The sequence below is a fragment of the Gouania willdenowi genome, chromosome 8 (assembly GCF_900634775.1).
Source record: "Gouania willdenowi chromosome 8, fGouWil2.1, whole genome shotgun sequence".
Taxonomy (NCBI): Eukaryota; Metazoa; Chordata; class Actinopteri; order Blenniiformes; family Gobiesocidae; genus Gouania; species Gouania willdenowi.
In genome coordinates, this window is record NC_041051.1 from 15,334,385 (window position 1) to 15,356,386 (window position 22,002).

The following is a 22,002-nucleotide window of genomic DNA, read 5'->3' on the forward strand; positions in this document are numbered from 1 at the left end:
TGATGAAAAGGAAAAATATAATTTAATCTAGCAGAAGCAGAAGTGATTAGCACTGCAGCCATCTCTGTCTCTACATTTCTTTTCTCTATGGATGTAATGGTATTTAGAGTCTCATTGTTGTATGTTTATAATGTGACAAAACCAGCGTAAGTGAACATTAACTGAAAGTTATTGCTAACAAGTGTTTAAAGAGTATGTGTTACATAGGTGTAATGAATGTAAATATACTGCAGTCTGCAGCTGGAGAAAGAGACTAACTTCCTTTTCCTTTTTCTGTCATTTTTCCACACTAGTTTTACTCGGGCCACCGATCGCCTCACATTCCCTTTCGGCTGCTACACCTGGTGTGGACCCATGCACGTCATCTCGCGGGCTATGAGCAGCAAGACGCCCATGAGTTCCTCATTGCAGCGCTGGATGTACTACATAGACACTGCAAAGGGGACACCATCAGTAAGGGCCTTTTAAACACTGAAGATTGGAACAAGAGACAAAAGTCAGACGATTTCTCTTTAACATTAACAAACGACTGCCACTGATGCAAACATGTCTACACTGTAAGTTGTAGACGTTTCTCTGGCCCAACACACTTGATTGCAAGGAATTTTTGCAGAACTGCATTATAGTTTTAAAGTTGAATTCAGGTCTTTTGGAGTAGGAAGACATGAAAATCTGCTCAACTTCAGTCCTCCAGTACTGAGTTTAGAAGTTTCTGCTTCATGACTTACATATTGTTTGCATAGGTTTTACAAATAATCAGATCTTTTTAAAATATTTTAGGTATGAATTTTCTTAATTTGGCTGTCATCGTACAGATACCGACATACAGTATTTATGCGTGTGTGTGTGTGTATATACAGTATATATATATATACATATATATGTCCCTATTGTGTTTACATTAGTGGGGTCAAATATTGAATAATTTTAGTTCAGGGGCCAAATTCAAACTAGTATGTTTGATCGTAAATGGGCTGCGGAGAGAACAAGTAATTTCAACAATAATGTGCCCTAGTTTGCACTTCCACTACAAATGATTTGTAAAACAATTTGTGTAATCCATTGTAAAGCACAATGTTATTTAACCATTTATTGATGAATATGAGCTCCTGTGGATTCTTCCTTGACTTTATGAAAATTATTTTATTTAATTTGGGCAAAATTTGTGGAATAATTGTAGGATTTTGGAAAACTTTAGTTTTTTTCAAATTAAGAATTATGGCCATCATATGATAAAAGCATAGGGAAATTCTGAGCACTGGCAAATATTGTGCAGTTTCAACTGAAATATCTACACTTGAAGTAGTTGATAATTTACAAAATGATTAATGGTTTCTTTGTAATTTTTACTTTCTTCTGTGGACTAAATCTGATACTGTAGGGCCAAATTTGACACATTGATTACATAATGGAGCTGTATTTCTACCTGCTATGCACACTGGCTGGTTATCAGTGGATGTATACTGAAGGAGAATGGCAATGATGTGTGCACTGAAAGGACAGCAAACCAGCAGCAAGAGGAATGCCAATAGATCCTGCAGCAATGCAGTGACGTCCTGACTCACTCAGATATTCAGGAATAAGACTCGCTCTGACTGAGTGGAGACAATGAGGTGGTGTAATGTGGCTGAAGCAGTGCTGCAGGTGAACTGCGATGTGTGTATATGGACACTTATACATTCTGTGTTCCCACAGGAGACGACAATGGGAAGAAGGCCAACAATCCAAATCACTGTAACTGCATTATTGACCAAATCTTCACCGGGGGCCTGCAATCAGATGTTACTTGTCAAGTTTGCCAGTAAGTTTCCTGTGTAATAATGAAAAGGAGACTAATAAAGAATAGCCTAACCTGGATTGTTACACATTTCCTCTCTTTAACCACTATGTACATTATTTATTCATATTTCCTTCTGTGTTCCTGCCTCCCCTCCATGATGCTGTATTCAAGTTACAGCCCCACCCGTTCACTCCTAGCTTGTGTGAACCATTGGTTTCATCCTCTTCGCTGCTCTTATTTGAAGGCCTGGTCCCTGCAGAGCTGCTTTAATGGAGGTTGTCTAGACAGCAGCACAATTCAAGCATTGCCCGCCTGCACCCTCGAGCTGTCCTGTCACATTAAGACCACAACGTTGTACTGAGCTGCAAAGCCCAGAGTAGCAAACAGTACCACTTCACCTGCATTCACAATGGAATTAAAAGCCTGCAGGTGAAGAGCTAGCAAATATTTTTCTGCAATTTATTAAAAGAAAGCAAACTACATTCTTGATTTCTAAAATGTCTGGTTGACTTGTTACGAAACCAAATATACATTAACTAATGTCTTCAGAGTGAAACTCCTGCCCTAAGGCGTCCATTCTATGGCACAATTATCATAAATGTATCTTAACTTGGTCTAATAGCCGCCCACTGGTGCCTCAGGGTATTACAACACCATGACTCATCGAATCACCATCAACATTGTGCGTAAGCAGTTCCTTCATCTACATATAATACACACTGTGGTTTCTGCCTTGTTTTGGTCCACACTGCAGTGCATCAAAATTCCATTTTTTTGTTTCAAAGCAAATTTTCTCTGATTCGACACTGGAATTACAGATGAAACTGGAAAAGTAATGCAGATGTTTCCAATGCTCACAGCAGGCTTGAATACAAGCATATACAGAGGTTTTTGTTGCTGTCAATGTCATTATCCTGTAAACACAATCTGCGGTGACGCACAAAAACACACGGATAAAGACGCTCGCTGGAGTTTTTTTTTTTTTTTTTTTTTTTTTTTAAAAAAACACTGAAATATGATCCTGTTGTTCTCTGCAGCGGGGTTTCCACCACAATAGATCCATTCTGGGACATCAGTCTGGACCTACCCGGCTCCTCCACGCCTTTCTGGCCCCTCAGCCCCGGAGGCGATGGCAGTACAGTAAATGGAGAAAGCCACCTGTCAGGATCCACAACGCTCACAGACTGCCTCCGCAGGTACAAACCCAGTCCTTACTGGTGCACGACTGATTGTCAGGGCTGGGGTCAATTATATTTGTAACTGCGTAACTGATGATTCATTTGAATTATGATGTAATTCTAATAGTAGTTGTAACTGGAAATATCTGTTGCTGTTAAAATCCTAATTTAATTGTAATTTAGTTCAGATAATTGGCTTTTTATTTGTAATTGACATGAAAATTCTATAGAAACAGTGCACCTGTGGAACCATATTACAGTTCTATGGCTTACACATATGTACCGTACTTAACAATTATTAAAAAATGTTTTATATTAACTTGTCCCACTATCTGTCACTTCTCTTGATTGCCATTTCATTATTTAGAAAAAAAAAAAAGGAAATAGAGGGTTTATTAACAGAAAAAATGCTTAGACGCCCACACTAAAAATATGAATAGCAATATTTTCATGGATAAGGAAGCTTAACAAGATAACAAAAAGATGAGAAACAAATTGCATGATACAGTAGATAATAATTTTTGGTGTGTTTTACAGCTTCGACCCAGAGGAGGAAGTGAAAATGACAGAGAAAACATGAATCATTGTGTAATTTACCAAATGTTTCAGTAGTAAATTGTTGTTGAAAGCTATAAATATTTCCAAAATCCTGCAATTTTTCGCTAATTACTCTATTAAAATCTCCCCAAATTAAATAAAAATTGGTCAGAAAATCAATCAATCAATCAAAGGACATTGAAGTATCTCTCACGTATTGCATAGATATTGTTGATGCCTTTCACCATCAGCCCACTTGTGATTGAACTGGTCCGTATTTGGCCCCTGAACTGAAAACAGTTTTGACAGCCCTGTCATAAGAGATGCCAACAGAAAGCTAACACAAAAGAAAGGATGCGTTTTATGGGGATTGAGAACGTAATTGACTTTAAGGGCAAAAATAATAATTGTAGTATTATCTGTAATTGGAAAAATTGCTAATTGAACATGGATAATTGAAGATCTATTTGTAATTAAAACATGCAATTGACCCCAACCCTGCAGGGTTTAATATACATGAGTCTACTTGTAGTGTGATTCCTATGATGAGAAATGCATCTGTGTAAATAATGATTGTGTTACTTTGAGCTCTTTCACCAGCGCTCTGGGTTTTATTTATCTCTCCACTTGTATGAGAGCACAGATCTTGTGTCTGCTGAGGCTCAACAACCTTGTTATCCTCAGATCTCATCTTCCTTCATCAGCAGGTTGACAGGGCAGGTGTGACCTCTCATATCTCTGCCGCTTCCTCTTCATTCTCACAATTTCTCCTACTCCTTATCTTATTTCATTCCCCTCAGCTCCAACTCATTTTTTTTTGCCCTCACTCTCAACCTCTCACACTCGTCTCATCCTCCCCCTCTTTTTTCTCACCTCCTGTCCTGCTGACTTTTTTTTTTTCCATTTTTTTTTTTTATCTGCAGCTACTCACACACCCCTAGTTGCTGCAGCAAGTCTCTTAAAGACACAGAGCCAGTTGATGCTGTTGCCATGACAATAGAGGTGTTGGCAGCACAGACTGGGTTTTGGGTTGAAATACATTCAGATTTTCTGCAATAAAGCCAGCACACAGGCTTTTAATGCACACCATGGGATTGTGGGAATGAATGGCAAAGGGTGTGAATTTTTCAGAAAACGTGACATCATCAGAAATGTTCTCGAATGAAATCCGTTTTTTTTTGCTTTTTATCTCAACTCCGTGTCTTTATGTCTTCAGTATTTCCCTCAGTCAACATTTTATTCCACTCCTTAACTGCAGGTTTACTCGACCCGAGCATCTAGGAAGCAGTGCCAAAATCAAGTGCGGCGGTTGCCATAGCTACCAGGAATCCACCAAACAGCTGACAATGAAGAAGCTTCCCATCGTAGCATGTTTCCATCTCAAAGTGAGTCGTTACATTTCCTGTTGTTGTGAGTGCAAAACAGGCTTTGATCCACTTCTAATTTTGTCCGACATCACTCCAGATTTAGCAGAACTCTGTCAAAGCGACAGCTCGTGTAAGCGACTGCTTCTCGTGGCTGAAAAACAAAACACTCTTACACTTTTGTGATGTGTTGTCAGTTTCCCACTTTAATCGTACGCTGCTACCACTTTGAGATTTTAAAAATACATCTCCGTTTGTCACTGCTGCACTTGTGTTTTGTGCCCCAAGACTCCTCCACCCGCCATGTTTTATTTATCAGCAGACCTGTAATGTATTTATGATATTCAAAGGAACAGTAGCAAGAAAATTGTCTTGGGTAAATCCCATCTTCCTATTATCTTGTTACGAATGTGTAAACGTGGGAAACTCACAGCCCTTCTAGCTGTGTTTCTCTCCTGTGTTCCAATAATAATGCCTGTTTCTAAATATGTTTCATCTCCCTCCCCCCCCCGCCCCTCTCTCTATTTGCCAATGTTCTCCCCCTTCTCCTCCCCCGCTCTCCTTTCATCATCCTTCTCTTTCCCTCTCCAGCGGTTCGAGCACTCCGCTAAACTGCGGCGAAAGATCACTACGTACGTTTCCTTCCCTCTAGAGTTGGACATGACACCCTTCATGGCCTCCAGGTTGGACTCTCACATAAAACCACGCAGTCATTGTATTCACATAGTTCATCTTTTGTCTATTATTAGTAGTAGCTTCCCATCAGGCTCAGTTAATGCTGTTTTTTATCGTGTGTAAACCTTGATGTGTTAAAAGGAGCTTCATTGAAGGAATGAATCCACTCCCCATGTATTGGTGTCAGTGGAGCATGCAGTAGTAATCTTGCCCCACCCCTGGATGGATCTTTCATTCAGCTATGTTCAGACATGGGAAGAGCGTTTGCAGTGAAATATTCACCCCCACTCGAGCCCCCCCTCCCCCCTGTTCCAGATACTAGTGTCGCGCTGCCCCCTAGTGGGCCAGTGTAATAATATGCATCTAATTACCAGTGTAAATATTCTCTCCCCTGTTTTTTTTGTGTTCCACAGTAAAGAGAGCAGAATGAACGGGCAGTATCAACAGTCAGTTGATGTTTTAAACAACGATAATAAGTGAGTATGTTTTTGTTGAAAAAAACAAGCAAACAAACGCTCCATCCTCATTGGCTGAGCAGCATTTTGAATGTTGAAATACTTTATTAATCCCTGAAGGGAAATTAGTAGTAAATAAAAAAAATCCAATCAAGCAATATCCACACGCACACTGATGACCTGAGGCATCGGGCTGTGACTTTTCATAATTAACTCAAATTGAAGCCTATTAAAAGCAGCTTAGTTTTCCCTCATCCATGTCATTAACAATAGCTTCAATTTTCCACAACATTTCCCTGGAATTTACTGTCTTCATAAAACTGACAAGTTGTCTTGTGGGATCATAAAAAAGTGACCATTCAGAGTCACTACTGTGTAAATCAGTGGTTCTCAAAATTGTTTGGCTTAAGTACCCTATTCTCTTATTTCTGAATCAAAGTACCCCCTTTATCCAGCCATATTTGCCCAGAATGTTTTTTTTTTTTTTTTTTTAATGCATAATAATGGAAATAATGAGTGTTAACACATTTTAAAGAGTAGAACTTTGTAAAAACAAAGGTAAGTATTTGACTTGTTAAGTATCAGTTAAAACTTTATATACGTTATCAGGATGTTGTTCTAAAGTCATCATAAACAAGTCATTAGTAAGTAGTTTACTAATAGCTTATTCATGATCTATTACTAATTTACAAGGTATAGTTATGAATCATTATCATACAGTTAATATGTAATTTATAAACTGTTGGCTAACACAGCTTGTAAGTTAACTATTGGTTATCTTCAAGGTACAGTTATAAATCCTTAACAAACTTTTTTATTTATAACTCATTAACAGTTTATTAATGATCTATTAACTACTTATAACAGATAGTTATCATAAAGTATAATGAAACAACGGTGTTTAGTGCCTCCTGAATAATTTATTTCTACAGTTTTTCTCATTTCTGGTGTGAGATGACAAGAAATGAGACTGACATTGTTTTTTCAGTTCATGTTCATGATTGTATTTAACCAAAAATACACATTTTAAAATCCCCATATTTTTTACGCTTTTATTTGTTAATTTTCCACTCTCTCTCAAGTACCCCCTGTAGTGCCATTGTCTACCCCTGGGGGTACACATACCCCCATTTTAGAAACACTGGTAAATTACAGTTTTAAAGAGACAACCTGAGCTTCAGGAGAAACCTAGGATCAGTGTATGTTTTAGCACCTCAGAAGAGACTTTAAAGTTCTGCTGCTGGTGTAAAGATGTGTGAATGGGTTTGGTTCAGAATACATCAGTGACATGTTGGGTATGAACCCAGCAGGTCTCTCAGATCTATGGACACAGGTCAGATAGTGGAGCTCAGAGTTCACAGTAGACATGGTGATGCTGCTTTTAGTTGTTATGCTGCAAAGAAGTGGATCAAACTGCCAGCAGAGCTGAAGTCAGCATCTAATGTGAACATTTTTAAATCAAAGTTAGACTATTTTTTTCTCTCTCTACTGCGTATAACTGAGACGGAGGTTTTCAACCATGTTATTATTTATTTAAAGTTTTTACTGCAGTTTTTAAATGTTTTTACTGCTGATTTTTAACTGGTAAATGTTTTCTGTTTCACTTTTTTAATCATGTAAAGCACATTGAATGTCCTTTTGTATGAATTGCGCTATACAAATACATTTACCTTGCCTGGATATGTGTGCAGAGATTTCTCCTGATGACAAGCCTTGTTTTCAATTCCAATTCAATTGCCTTGTATTCATTCCACATTCTTATTTTGTGGTTCTATTTCCAGGTATTCTTTGTTTGCTGTGGTGAACCATCAAGGGACATTAGAAAGCGGCCACTACACCAGCTTCATCCGCCAGCACAAAGACCAGTGGTTCAAGTGTGACGATGCCATAATCACCAAGGCCAGCATTAAGGATGTACTGGACAGTGAAGGGTATGGAGAAAAAAATAACCTCCAAATGTCCCTTAAAATGATTTCCACCTGCAACTGATGTGATGTTCTTTTATTCCTCCCAGGTATCTCTTATTCTATCATAAACAGTTCCTGGAGTATGAGTAGTCTCTGTAGTAGTTACTGAACATGAAGAACCACTGCTTGGAACCAAGAGCCAAGAGACTGGGCACAGGATGAGACGCAAATACACAAACCTACCTGAAACTTTGTGATTACCAGTCTACTCCTCTGGGTGTAGAGGACAAAAAACAAAAAAGACATGTAAAATCCTGCAACCTCTCAAAAGAAAAGAAAAAAAAGAGCACTGAGCTACTTCTCGGCATCTACTTGACAAAACTGAAGAACTGAATATGGAGAAAAGGTGTGGGTGCAGTCGGGACGCGCCGCGCTGCAGGGGAGCTCCTGCCTGAGTGACGCTGTCATTGTCCTACGGGCACATCTGGATTCTGACTAAAGTATTCCGACCCCCTCACCGCTCCCTCCATTTCTCTCCCATGGTGCTCTCATTTCAACTGACCAAGCATTTAGTCGCGATGGAGGACAGTATGTCGTCATATGCATATAGGTCTGAACGCAAAAAAAAATATATCTATATATCAGTGTATTATGAACTCTGCAAGAACACTTTTCAAAGTTATGGTTATGATTCTAATCATTTGTGGATTTAGTTCTGAATACTGTATGAATCTAGTAGACGTCTATTTTTATGAGCAAAGATAACATGAGGGGCCCGTACCCATGCTGGGGAAGCGCTGCCATGGAAACTAAACCAATTTGGACCTGTGTGTTCTCGTTCCATTATTTACTGTGCTGACTGTTTCATTTTTAAGTCTGGTCGGGGGCAGGGAATATCTATTTTTTTAGCAACTCATTGACCGTTGGGTTTTTTTTTTGTTTTTGTTTACTGTTTTCTTTATTTTTTCAGTGTCTTTTTAAAAAGAATTTTTCAGTACAGTCGTATGTCCATTGCTGTCATAGTACTGGAAATGTGTTTTGGATGTGTTATACTTTCATTCTTGTGGAATTGTGGGTATAATGACGGTGATGAATTATCGGCTCACCTTTTGCTGTTTATAAATTGTATGTTGAATGTGAGGTTTTGTATGGCATTGGCAGGAGAAGATCCGTGAACTCCAGATCAGGTCCTATAACATGTAAGGCTGACGTGTCCAATCAGAAAACACTGCATGCATTGGAGCTCCTGTTAGAAATTGATCTTTATAATGATTGCAGACTTGCTCCCCATTAGGATTTATTTTATTTTTTTTAATATATTTTTTTTTTGTGCCTGTGTTTGGACATGAGAATGCAATGGTGTGAGATTCCTAGGGAGGTGATACACGTTGCACATATATAGGCACTATGCGACAACAACAGCCCGGCTCTAAATTCATCAGTGTTAATCTTCTCCATGGCAACTGTGACTGGTGTAAACCAGTATGGTTTGTGGTATGTTTTGCCTCTGCAGTGCAGTAAAAACAGAGCTCTATTCAATCAATATGCTGTCAAGTCCCGACTCTAGATATTGCACATACACAACAAGGTCTCGTGCGAACTGATTTTGTGCGTATAACCAGAAACACGGATAAATAAAGTACTCCTGCGTCCCCATGGTTTGAAACAAAGGGGCTTGTGACTGATTCTAAAGCAGCGTCACCTATTTTACCTGCTTTGATCATGAACAATGCATATCCTTTGGACTGCTGCTCAAGGAAAGTGGTGGATTTCCGAGGGTGAAATCCATGACCTAAGTATGGGTTTTGATGAGTCATGGATGAGTTGAGGCCACATTCAGGGACAAGGCTGAAACGAGAAGGAAGGAGAGGGCTTCGTCATTCGTTTCAGTGATTAAACTCATAACAAAAACTGGAATGTGTACACACTGTCTTTTTTTAAAAGTCATTGTTTTCAATGGTTGAGTTTTCACACACACAAAAACACAAATCAGTGAAATAAATATTGGTTATATGGGATTATAGCGCCATCCTGTGGCCACAACTGGACAAACTATAAACCAAACTGGCAAAAATGCTTTTAATTAGAAATATTGATAGTTATTTTATGAAAATATGTTCTGATAAAAGTGTAAAATGTTGCAAAATTTTGAAATCTTTATTCAGTTCAAGCACAACCATACACTGCGTTATGTAACAAGCTCATCAGATCTACAGAAATACTTAAAACTGAATATCTCACAAACGATGTACACAGTGCTGCCATTTTAAATTCTCTAAATAATTAATGAAATCGATTTTTTTTTTTAATTAGTTTGTAATTTTCACAACTTAACATCAATCTATACAATATCTGCTACATTACGTAAAGGATGCTCTTGAACACTTTTTCTTTGCACTGTAGGTCCAAAGGTTTAACTTTCTCATTTTTTTTTTTTTTTTTTTAGAATGCAAAATATTTATTACTAACACTGAATATCACATATTTGTGACTGTGTCAACCAGTGGTAATAGAACAATCATAAAACAGTCAAAAACACATCACGATAAATGGTGAGTTGCTTTGTACAGGTGTATGTAGACATTTTGTGCGTATTTAATATATATATATGTCATCACAAAGGCCATACACACAATATTCAAAATAATATCCTGACTTGTGTCAAAGTGTTAGCAGAATGTATATTAAATATGTTCAGTAAGTCCCTAAATAAAAGGGCAATGACAACATTTTAGGAGCAGGAGCTCTAGCCCTTCACAAATTCACTCAAGACGCCAAAATCTAAATGTGTGTTTGTGCTCATGCAGCTTTACTTTTATTTTCTTTTTTCAATCAGGTGTGTTGAAGCCAAATACCAATACTGACACCTGATTTACATTTACTTTTTTCTTAAATTATGCACGTATTTAACGTCAGACACACACTGTGGCTCTTTAAGAAGGACTGGAATGAACAAGGGGATACAAATACCTCTTGCAAAATAGTATTTGAATGTTTAAATACCACATCAAACGATAGCAACAACTTTGTGACAAACATAAATATTTCAAAATACATGACATATCAGCATTCTCAATTGAATTTAGAGAATCCATCATCTGTGAGCAAATGTTGCAGGATTCCAGCAGCTTTTAGAAGCCCTTTGGTCTGAGGAAAAGTCACCACATGTATACATATGATATACAACAAGTAACTAGATATTTGATCACAGAATAGATTTGCACAGGAACAACTATATTCATAATGATCGCTGAAAACCGACAGCTGCTTGACTAAACCAGGAAATGACAACACTGGCGATCATTATATCCTGTGAAAGAAACCACAATACTAATATGTTATAAACATTCAAAACTAATGTTGTTACTGAATAACAGCTAAATTTTTCAGGCCCTTTGCCGTGTTATTTACAGCTAAAGCACTTCTCAGATAAAACACTGGTGATAGGCAAAGGTCTCGTTATTTTCCCACAGTAATGAAAAATGGAAACTTGGCACAAGCCGTCTGCTTTGAACATTGCGTATAATCCTGAGTCTCCATGGACGTTATCTGTCACCCAGGGGACTGTTTACAAGCAGGCTGTAATGTTTGTTCTACTTCAGTGAAGCAAAACAAAAACAGTGTTTTGTAAAGGCTGAAGTTTTACAATCTAAGATGATACGAGCATGCTTTCAAGGTCTCTGTTGATCTACTTGATCTCAGAGACTCTGTGAAAGGATGGTGTTTAGGAGAAATGTCCATCAGCTTCAGATGCTGGTCTGCAGGTCTCCATTCAGCAGTGTGTTCTGCGTCTCTGTGGGATCGTTCATCATGCGGCTCTTGTCTTGCCGGCTATCGCTGCGCTCCACTTCGTCAAGCCCCCCCACCTTTTTTAGACATAGTACATTCTGGAAACTCTTCTTGAAGTTCTCGGACAGGAAAGCATAGAGGATGGGGTTAGCGCAGCTGTTAGCATATCCAAGAACCACAACGAAGGCAAAAGTACTTCTCAAAATAGGAGTGGTGCGGATGTTGCCGGTCACTGAGGTGACGTTGAAGACGTAAAAAGGCAACCAGCAGAAAACAAAGACTGCCACCACGATGGACACCATGCGGGTCACCTTTTTTTCCGAGCGCTTCCTCTTGGAGGAGCCCACGCGAATGCCCGATGACTTCACTTTGATGATGATGAACAAGTAGCAAAGACAGATGACTGTCAGAGGTAAGAAAAATCCTAAAACAAAGGTGTAGAACATGAAGGCTTTGTAGTATGCCTCCTGAGGCTCGGGCCACACAATGGTGCAGAAACAACCATCATGCTTTGTGATTAAACCGCTGTAGATGACGATCGGAAGATTCACCATCAGCGACACGCCCCAAACTGTCAGGTTAATAGTTTTGGCCATCCGCGGCCTTCGCCATTTTGTGGACTTAATTGGATGTACCACAGCAAGGTAGCGGTCGATGCTCATCACCATCAGGCAGAAGATGGACGTAAACTGGTTAAGGGAGTCAACGGTCATCACGACTCTGCAGAGCACGGCTCCAAACGGCCAGTGGACCAGTGCCAACTGGATGGCGACGAATGGCAGACCCAACATGAAGAGCACATCGGCAACCGCTAAGTTTAGGATGTAGATGTTGGTGACCGTCTTCATCTTGGCGTAACGAAGAATGACATAAATGACAAGGGCGTTCCCACAAAGACCTACGGCACAAACCAGGAAGTACATGCAGGTGATGACCACTGTGCTGGTTCTGTTAAGACTGTGGTCGATGTAGTTCCCCTGGAGGTCGGATTCATTGTTCTGCATGACGCTGTCATACATGAAGTGCTCCGAGAGGTTCGGAGGAGATGACGAGAAGACCCAGGAGTCCATGATGGTGCAGTCCGTCTGTGTGTGTGCGCGTCTCACTCTGGTTGTGGTAAAACTCCTGCAAAAGAATAGATTTGTCACTATCAACAAGAAGGATGTTTAAGTGACTTCTCTATTATGGATACAGTTTCCAGTTCTGACAGTTATAGTTTCATTTTGCGACAATTGAATTATTGCTCCTCTTGATATGGAATCCAGTATTGATTTTATGTTTTGCTCGAAGATAAATTCGATCTTGTCTGGTTTTCATCTTTAGATATTGAATTTGAATGTATACTCTTCGTCTCCCTGATGACAGTGGATGGATGTTGGTGACCTCACCCAATTGATTTGAATCTAATGAGTATTTAAAGGCTTTTTTCATTTAAAATGCTAGCCTCTGTGCACACGACTCCAGGGACAAAGTACAAAGCTGTTGTAATATTTCCTCTCTTTCAGTTTTAAGCAGGAATTCAATCTACTTTATACTTTGATTGACAACAGGTAGAATCCACTCTCTGCTATGCTTCATTGACTCTGGTCAATCTTGGTCAAGACCGTCTGCCATCGAGGGAAATCACCAGTCACATCCTGAAAGCTCTCCCTAAAGAAAACGCTTTCTTTTCACGTTTTGCCTGACGGCAGCTGAGACCTTTTCAACTGAAGTCTTGACTGAAAGATTTTATGAATCTGCCATTAAAATATTATGAATTATTGAGCTATGAATTGGTGTCTCACAGGTAGTTTGAACCTGTGGCAGGAGGAAAACAACTTGGTGTTGTGCCAGGGAGTTCTAAGAGGTTCAGTTATAAAGGATAACTGCTTTCTCTGCAAGACAAGGTAATCCTAGTTTAGAATGAAGTGCTTGGGGAGATGGTCTTATTAAAAAAGAACAATAAAGTCAGTGATATATAGTCCCTTTTATTAGTGCAGAAAAAATTGTTATCTTTTGGAGAAAATTATACTTTTCATGCACGGACAATCACCAAATTTTGCACAAAGGTCCAGTCTCATGCCAAATTGCCTCAGCTGCAAAAACAGGCCAATCGTCCTATAGGTGGCGCTACAGCAAGCTTTTAAATTTCAGAATTTGGAAAATTCACAACAAATCAACCATATGTGCTACAGATTTGCAACTTTCACCAAAAACCACAATTTTTTCTCAGTAAACTTTTAAACTTCTAAGCACTCATATTCTAAGCATTCTCACATATTTTTTTTTAAATTATTTATCAAAAAAAAACTTCAGCCTACAGTGCATAAAAAGGTTTGATTGTAAACAGTGGTGTGAACATAGAAATAGCAAATTCTTACTAAACACGTTTTCAATGTTGATTAAAATTGAGTAAAATTGAGAATTGAGGCAATTTTGTAGCAATGGTAAATGATGCTTGAAAAATATCAAAATTTTATCTCTTGAATTTTGTTTTGAATTTCTCTATTATGTGAAACTTAGGAGTCAATGCAATGTTTTTTTTTTTTTTACTTATGGAGCTAATACATTAAAAAACAAAAACAAAAAAAACACAAATTACTGACACATTTACACTGTCTAAATGCAATTTGTGTATTTTGAGATTTGTGTCTTAATAACTGAATTTTTGACAGCAGAAATCTGCCTTTAAACGCTAACAGCTGCTGTCTCGCACACAGGCGACTGGCAATAGTCAATTAGTGAAGCTACAGGTTACATTCCACTGTGATATAAAGGATGTTCCATAATAAATATTTGTGGATTATTCATGTGCTTTACTAATTGATGTATTGACTAATCATTAAAGCTACAGTATTCCTTTAAAACATATTTACTGCATATTTTTCTCTTGCTAATTACCTCAGTGACGTGGAGCATCAACTTAATGTATAATACCCCATTGCGTATATATTTGCATTTACTTTCCTACACTTTTCTTGTTGCTCAGAATTGCCTGAAATTCCCTGGCCCTGAACATTGTTGCTTAGCAGCTATAGCTTATTTCCAGACAGCTCAATATGATGTGTGAATTCTAGGAAGCAATTTCATCATCAATTATTCCTGCCCAAACATAAAAAAAAATCATCAAAAGTGACAGAGTTTTACTAAAGTGAATATATTTGATACAAATGTTGTCCGGTCATGTAAATATGTGAGTCAAAGTGCAGATCATGCAACAGGTCATCTCTCAGTAAAACAGAGTCCAAAGGAGTCTCAATCGATACTACACTTGGACTTTATTCCAGTAGATTTCACACACTGACATTTAAGATATACAGCTTTCCATAAGATGATGGATAGCCCAAATGAATTCAATAAACATTGTTGTAGTGTACAGTACATACCGTTTAATAGTTTTAATGCCACTTCAGATGATGAAATGCAAGGTTCAGGTCAGTCATTAACAATTTTGTTACACTTTGTTCTCAGCCAGATGAGAACTGATGTTTGCTTTTGCATGATAACAAATCAGGGATGTCACAATAAGAGCGAGAGAGAGAGAGAGAGTATCTATTCTGCACGTAACTTTACAAACACTACAAATGCGCACGGCTGTATACAGTGAAATAGAAAATATGTTTGAAGTTTATGTGTTTTAAGGCTTCATTGCATCATCTTACCTGCAGCACAGTGGACTGTCCACTTACCAGTGACTGCATTCGTCCGCATGGCGCACTGATCCAATGGACTCATCTTCACTCCTAGATTTTCTGCTTCAACTTTGTCGTGTGTGGAAAAAATGTCAAGGTATATATGACTATTCTTGTTAGAAACCAAATAATTCAACAACTAAACATAGTAGAAGACAGATCTACGATGCGCTCCTGGTGTGCATGATGCGCGCAGAGACTCCAAAGACGCGGAGATGTTAAAACGCGCAGCAGCAGCAGCAGCAGCAGCAGGGGGGGGCGCAGACTCCCAGTCCAGCCCACTCACTCACTCACTCACTCACTCCTGCATACACACACTTCACTACACACTGATGGGATTTACATTGAGCAATGCTCCTAAATGGTAAATCACAGGCACGCAGTCAAAGACTCCTTTCGACCACTCGTGGCAGCAAAGGGACGTCGACACGATGCCAGTATAAGACCACAATCATCGTGTTTCACAGTTCATTTTTGTTCAGTGCAACTAAACACAACCACACTGTGTTGAGAGACATGCATGGCAAACTTTGCTCTTGTAAGATTTAGGCACATTAGTGAATCTCACAGCTTAAAACCATATTTTGCAACCAGGGCCGGCCCTAGACATCTCGGGGCCCTAAGCGGGATACCTTTTGGTGGCCCCACACTGACAATTTTTCTATTATAAACCAAATGAATTACATTTTTCCCTTCATAAACATGATGTCCATAGTTTACTAACTGCTAAGTCAGGGTCTCCCAAAGATCCCAAAAACTAAATTTAAAACCCGGGGAGACCCGGCGTTCCAGGTTGTGGCCCCCAGACTCTGGAATAACTTGCACCAGTCTCTTCAGGAGCTCAACTGTGTGGACACTTTTAAAAAACTGTTGGAGGCTTTGCTTTTCAGAAAAGCTTTTAGTTAACAGGATTTTAAATTTTTATTATCCTTTTATGTTGCTCCTATGATGTCTATGCACCCATGTTTTATTATGCTATTATGATGTTGCACTTGTATTAATTTTTTCACTGCTCTGTACATCACTTTGTGATTTTATCTGCGAAAAGTGCTTTATAAATAACTTACTAAGTGTCAAACATTTTAAATTACATTAACTCTGATGAACCATTTAAAGGTATTTCAGGGTAAAATAAAAATGTATGTAAAGCCACTCTAATGGAAGATAAATAAATACAACCAAATGTTAAAGCCTGATTTTATTACACGTATTCACAAATGATCATTTCCAATAAGCCAATAATTTATTTGCATAAGGGATTCCTTCAAATACAAATACACTTCCAACTCTGAACTATATCTACATAGCAAAAAAAAAAACAAGTAAAGTTATAAATGAATACTACTATAAATAGGAAAAAAATGAAACACTCTGCAACAAAATTAATATGAATAGTATTTATAAGGTGGTAAATGTAATTGTTTATTAAAAAATTAAATTAAATTAAACAGGAGCCTCAAAAGAAATGTTGAAAAAGTCTAAACATCCAAATGTAAAACTAAATTAAAATATTGTTTAGAACTTAAAAGAAAAACATTATCTAGCTTATTATCTCCAACCACTTTCTTTATTTTTTCTTCTTCTTGCTAATGACTATATGTTTGTTTTTGTTTTGTTTTTTAAAGCAAAGTCTTTTATAGCGTCATCATAAGAAATCTGCCTTTCAACCTCACGCTTGATACTGATTGTGACGTTGACAGTGTTTTTTGAAAGATGGGGGGTGTTAACAAGTAGGTAACAGTTTGCTGTCAATAACACAAGAAGTGTGACCGACAGCATTAGTGTTAGGGGCCCTGGGGGCCACGGGGCCCTAAGCAGCCGCTTAATCTGCTTAGTAATAGGGCCGGGCCTGTTTGTAGCAAGCACACAAGTTGGAGTATCTATTTAAAAAATCAAATAAAATATGATCATAAATCCAGTTTTTAATATCCAATGTCAAAATGCAGTGGAATACGATATGGAAGTGGATTAGGGCCAATTATGATAAAGAAAATAATTTTTGGCAAATCAAGACTAAAGTAGAAATGTTGAGATTAAAGTTGAAATTTCGAAAAACAAACTCAAAATACAATATTAAGAGAAAAGTTGAAGGTTTGCTATTAAAGTCAATTCTACGGAAGCTGATAGGGCCATTTCACCATATAGAACAACAGTTTCCATCCAAACTGGCCCTAATCTGTTTCCGTAGCTCCTCAATAACCACAGACTGAGTGCTTCACCTCTTCTAAACTTGACTGCTTTTTCTTTCTGAATAGATTAAGGTTTTGGCAATGTGTCTTCAAAGTCTTTGAAGAGATTACAACGCCGTGTTTATGAGCTAAAAAAACCCAACGTTGAAGCATGGGTGATTTCTTCATAAAGGTCATCGGGCGACACCCCACCAAAGGGGGAAAAGGAGGGCTATTCTTCTACAGTGTTACAGGCTGTGATAGATCTAAACAGTTTGAGCTGCTCTCTATGTCATTGTCCAATCAGCGCAGGGCCGTGCTTCATGAAGTACCACCCCTTTTGGCTGACCTGAGTCAAACTGAAAATTGCACAGACTGCTCTCATAGACTCCCATGTAAAATCAGTTTTTTTCTAATTTCAGTCGCTACAATGCATTTCTTATGGGTTCAGGGAGGGCTCGCACTAACGTACTTTCTCATTCCTAACGTGATCATAGCCGGCGTCAGATTGACTAGAAATGACGTGGTTGAAACTGAATTTACTGTCGCGTGGGAATTTCTGATGAGGAAGATGAGTGACACCCCAGTTCCCCACAAAGACGACAAATGGACAATTACCAACATCCTCAGCACATTAAACTGTGCACTTCAGGCAATGCTGACGGTTTGAACAGCCTACTGCCTTGTTCTAAGCTTAGAAACACCAACAGTCACCTGTGAAAACTTGTTTTCAACACTTTTAAAAACAGAGAAACTCCGTCTCCCGCTTTACTGACACAGGATAAACTGGAGAGAGGACGCCACCGCCTCTACTCAAGGTGTGTCTGCGTGTGTGTGCGTGTTTCTGGATAAACTGCGACATCCATCGTAGTGTTTTTTTTTTTGTTTTTAAACCAATTATTAAAAAAACGTGTATAGTGCACCTACGTGGTGCCAAAATCATTTTCCGCTTCTGTAGAATACAGACTTTATATGTGCTCAAAATGTGGGTATAGTCTAATGCTTCATCAGTGAATCAAACAAATAAGTAAAATATTGTGTTTTTGAACCAAGACCTGATGGGCATTACCTTCATTTACCAAAGTTTAACAACCTTATCTAAAGCAGGAGTCTTTATCCACTTCCTGTAATTAATACACAGCAGATAGTGATCGGTCATTGATGATTAATTGCTGATTAATTAATTTTTATACACTGTAACGCTACACGTGAACAATATTCAGCGGGTTAAGGGACATTACTTGACTAGTAGACTTAAACATACTACATGTAAAAACTTGAGGTTTTTGAAAATATTGCAACCAATATCCAACTTCCTCTACTAGTACTGTGATATTTGAGTGAATCTACTAGTAAACAAACATTTGTTGTCATGGTTTTTGCCACACTAGTGCGTAAGATGACTTTACTACTACTAGTTAAGCCAAAACATCTACGAGACAATTATGTGCTACTTATAGCACTAGTAGACTTCAAATATGTTAATAGTAAAAGCTGTAGTATGAGTTACACTACTTGCTTCACTAGTAGTAGTGACACTTTTTACTGCACCAAAAATTGAGTACATGTACTCCAAATCTGAGTAAGCTAGAATTCAACCATTGTTGATATCACCAGTATCAAATGTATGCTGTTGCTGCCTGAATAAAGGTCGTGTTTTTGCTAAAAGTAGCTGCTCTGACAGGTGTGACCATTTGAAATGACAGATCTGCCTTAAACCAGATTAAGTTTTGTCGCATAATGCTGCGTTCACACCGAATGCGTCACAAAATGTCCGTATGTCCAGATTACATACAAAGTCAATGGATAGATGTGTCCCAGATGCAAACATTTTTCTTGTGTGGCAGTGCGGTCCGATCCGCACGTCAAGTGAGTTGGCCGTGCGCGCGCGCTCCCGATTTTATGCATACTCGCACATCCGCAAGAGTTGAAAATATGGCGTCACATTAATGCCAAAAACCCAAGCGCATAAAAACTGTCATCGCGCACAGTAAAGACCACTTTCGCGCGCCATGCCTTTCTGCATTCTGGTGATGCTGCGTTAAATTTGCCTTGCCTTGCCTTTATAACCGGGACCGGACTAGGAAGGATTTGGCGTGGAGGAGAATCAGCGAGGAGGTGGTAGTAGCATGTAAAAGTTCTCTCTGTAGCACTGAGCTAGGATAGCATTAGCCGATAATCACACCAGCTTTTTTCCACTGGTGGTTTGTTTATGAGAGGAGAAAAAGGAGTGCAGGTCCTCGCTTCAGCAGGCAGTGAAAGTCACCGAGCTAGGACGTGTCGCTGGTGGGCGGGGCTTCGCTTCAGACGTGCGTATGAAGCAAATGGGGACATTTTTTGATGAACGCAGCATTAGAAATGACAGTCGGTTTATGAAATAGTTAACTAGACACAAAAATAAGTGAGTGAACCAACCCATGCAAAACACACCAGTTTGGTTGAATATAAGTTTGGACAATCATTTTCATATTAGAAAGTACATTTGTGACTCAAGGGTTCAGGAGGTTTGGCAAACACACCAGTTGAGAGGAAAACAAGGTACACAGTGTTTACTATCCTAAAGTTTGTTTGTTTTAAATTGTACTCATTAGAATATCAGAGTACTATGCATTTTTTTTAAAAAGTTTTTGCAATTTTGAAATATCTACAATACTTTAATTCAGCTTTATTTAATTACATTTTTTATTGAATTTTTATTCAATTCAATTCAACATGGGTGGGTGAAATAATGGGGTATCTGTTTTTAACTAGGTGTCTGCTATCTTGTTCATGTCTCTTTTGTAGGTTTTTAAATATTTAAGGATATTACATGTGTGTATGCAAAGGTTTATATTTTTTTATGTTTATTTAACATGGCTCGACCCTTATGTCGTTAATGATACTATGTTGGATTGATTAAAAAAAAAGGAAAAAAAAGCACTTACTGTCTCTTACCATTAAGTGCTAAAGTTTGGTATAAATCTAATGGCATTAAATGAGTTGCAGACTGAAATCTTGACTCCCTTGGTCACCCTGGCTGTTTTTTTCTAATTACAAAGGCATGATTAGGCATCTGTTTGGTTCAGCCTCTAAATTAAAAGCATTGATTATACATCCCACCAGAGGAATTTTAATCAGCAATTAGTGACCTGAGGTAACTGTAAAATATTGAACAAAATGCCACTAATTATTCTGACATTGTTACAGTGATTCTTCTATGAAGTAAACAAACATTAGTTTGAAAGAGAACTGATGCCATATTAGAGCAGAGAATAAAAGTACAACGTTTAACTTTGGCTTTTTTTTTTTTTAGATGTTTTTTTGCATGAGTTGTGTCCAACATCAGGGATGTCCCAATACAAGTTTTATATATGATACCGATATTGATTCGATATCAACATGAATCATATATACTTTTGTTACTTTTTTTTTCTTCTTCTTCTTTAATAAAAAAAATAATGATGACTTATTTTGTAGTGTGGAATGTTAGAAAAGACTTGATCAAGCGATGTCACTCAGACAGAGAACAATAGTCAGCTACAGTAGGGATGAGAAAAACTGACCCATTTATTATTAACCCATTGGTTACATACATTTTAACCTTCAACATAATATCTACAGTATTCTACAATTGAATAAAAATAAATAAATAATGAATTGGGGGAAAAAAAAAAAAAAAATCAGAAATTCGGAAATTTGAATCCGATATTCGTTTTTAGGCTGATATCAGACCGATATCCAATACCTTATATTGGATGTGGCTTCATTAAAAGTCCAGTATTATGCTATTTTTCACCCATCTCTTATTGTTCAAAGAACCTCAACTACAAAGTATTTGAGATGTATTTTCCCAAACTCACCTGTTTTCTGGAGTTTTAGCCCTCTGGAAAATCACTTTCAGACTGCTCCTAAAAACAGGCTGTTTTTTTTGGGCCTTCATGCACAACAGCAGCAACAGCAGTAAATCATTAACACTTTCTTGTCCTCCTTACCTCTTCTGACCACAGAAATAGTCCATTTAAAACGATAGTCCATTGTTTTGTTCGTCCGCTGCGTCGCATTGCGTCACATACACATCAGGTCATCTCATAAAGGTGATACAAGGCAATATAACAGCTACTAAAAATGAAACTGGTTGTGAGTTCTCACGCTGCCCTTTGGATGATCTTTAAAGTGAACATAAAGATATTAACTGTGATACTAACTGCATAATATCAACCTGCCTTTGGTATGTTTGTTTTACCTGTGATGTAGTTTGAGAGGAGAGAGGAGCTCACATTCTTATGTAGGGTAGGAGGAGCTAGGATTGTCAGGAGGAGGAGTTTCCCCATTATGAGTCATAAAGGGGCCAAAATCCAACTCGCCCGTTTGGGGCTGACTTTTTACAAAATGTGGAATAACAAGGGAGGGAGGAAACAGAACTTTTTCAACTTTGGCCCTCTGAATGAGGCTAAACTAAAGGAATGTATATGCTTTTTTCCATAAAACTTCCCCTTTAA

At 38.2% G+C, this 22,002-nt stretch overlaps 2 protein-coding genes across 6 annotated transcripts in view; one reads left to right on the top strand and one right to left on the bottom strand.

Moving 5' to 3' along the window:
• The window catches only part of LOC114467981 (ubiquitin carboxyl-terminal hydrolase 22), a 33,312-nt gene extending 25,266 nt beyond the window's left edge, over window positions 1-8,046 (top strand). For all 4 annotated transcript variants that reach the window (XM_028454550.1, XM_028454551.1, XM_028454553.1 and 1 more), the window contains 8 exons: window positions 294-453; window positions 1,696-1,801; window positions 2,818-2,976; window positions 4,754-4,880; window positions 5,451-5,542; window positions 5,948-6,010; window positions 7,771-7,920; window positions 8,004-8,046. In XM_028454550.1, coding sequence (XP_028310351.1) covers window positions 294-453; window positions 1,696-1,801; window positions 2,818-2,976; window positions 4,754-4,880; window positions 5,451-5,542; window positions 5,948-6,010; window positions 7,771-7,920; window positions 8,004-8,046 — 900 coding nt within the window. The remainder of the gene's footprint in view (window positions 1-293; window positions 454-1,695; window positions 1,802-2,817; window positions 2,977-4,753; window positions 4,881-5,450; window positions 5,543-5,947; window positions 6,011-7,770; window positions 7,921-8,003) is intronic.
• Window positions 8,047-10,161: 2,115 nt separating this feature from the next.
• Window positions 10,162-15,671, bottom strand: LOC114467982 (somatostatin receptor type 2-like). 2 transcript variants are annotated; one of them, XM_028454556.1, is made up of 2 exons: window positions 15,354-15,671; window positions 10,162-12,810 (listed from the first exon to the last, which is right to left on the bottom strand). In XM_028454556.1, exon 2 carries the CDS (start codon window positions 12,753-12,755, stop codon window positions 11,643-11,645), a length of 1,113 nt encoding a protein of 370 aa, XP_028310357.1. In that variant the 5' UTR covers window positions 12,756-12,810; window positions 15,354-15,671; the 3' UTR covers window positions 10,162-11,642. The 2 variants fall into 2 exon arrangements, with proteins under 2 accessions (XP_028310357.1, XP_028310356.1); XM_028454555.1 differs by having other exon boundaries at window positions 15,327-15,671.
• Between the last annotated feature and the right edge of the window lie 6,331 nt (window positions 15,672-22,002).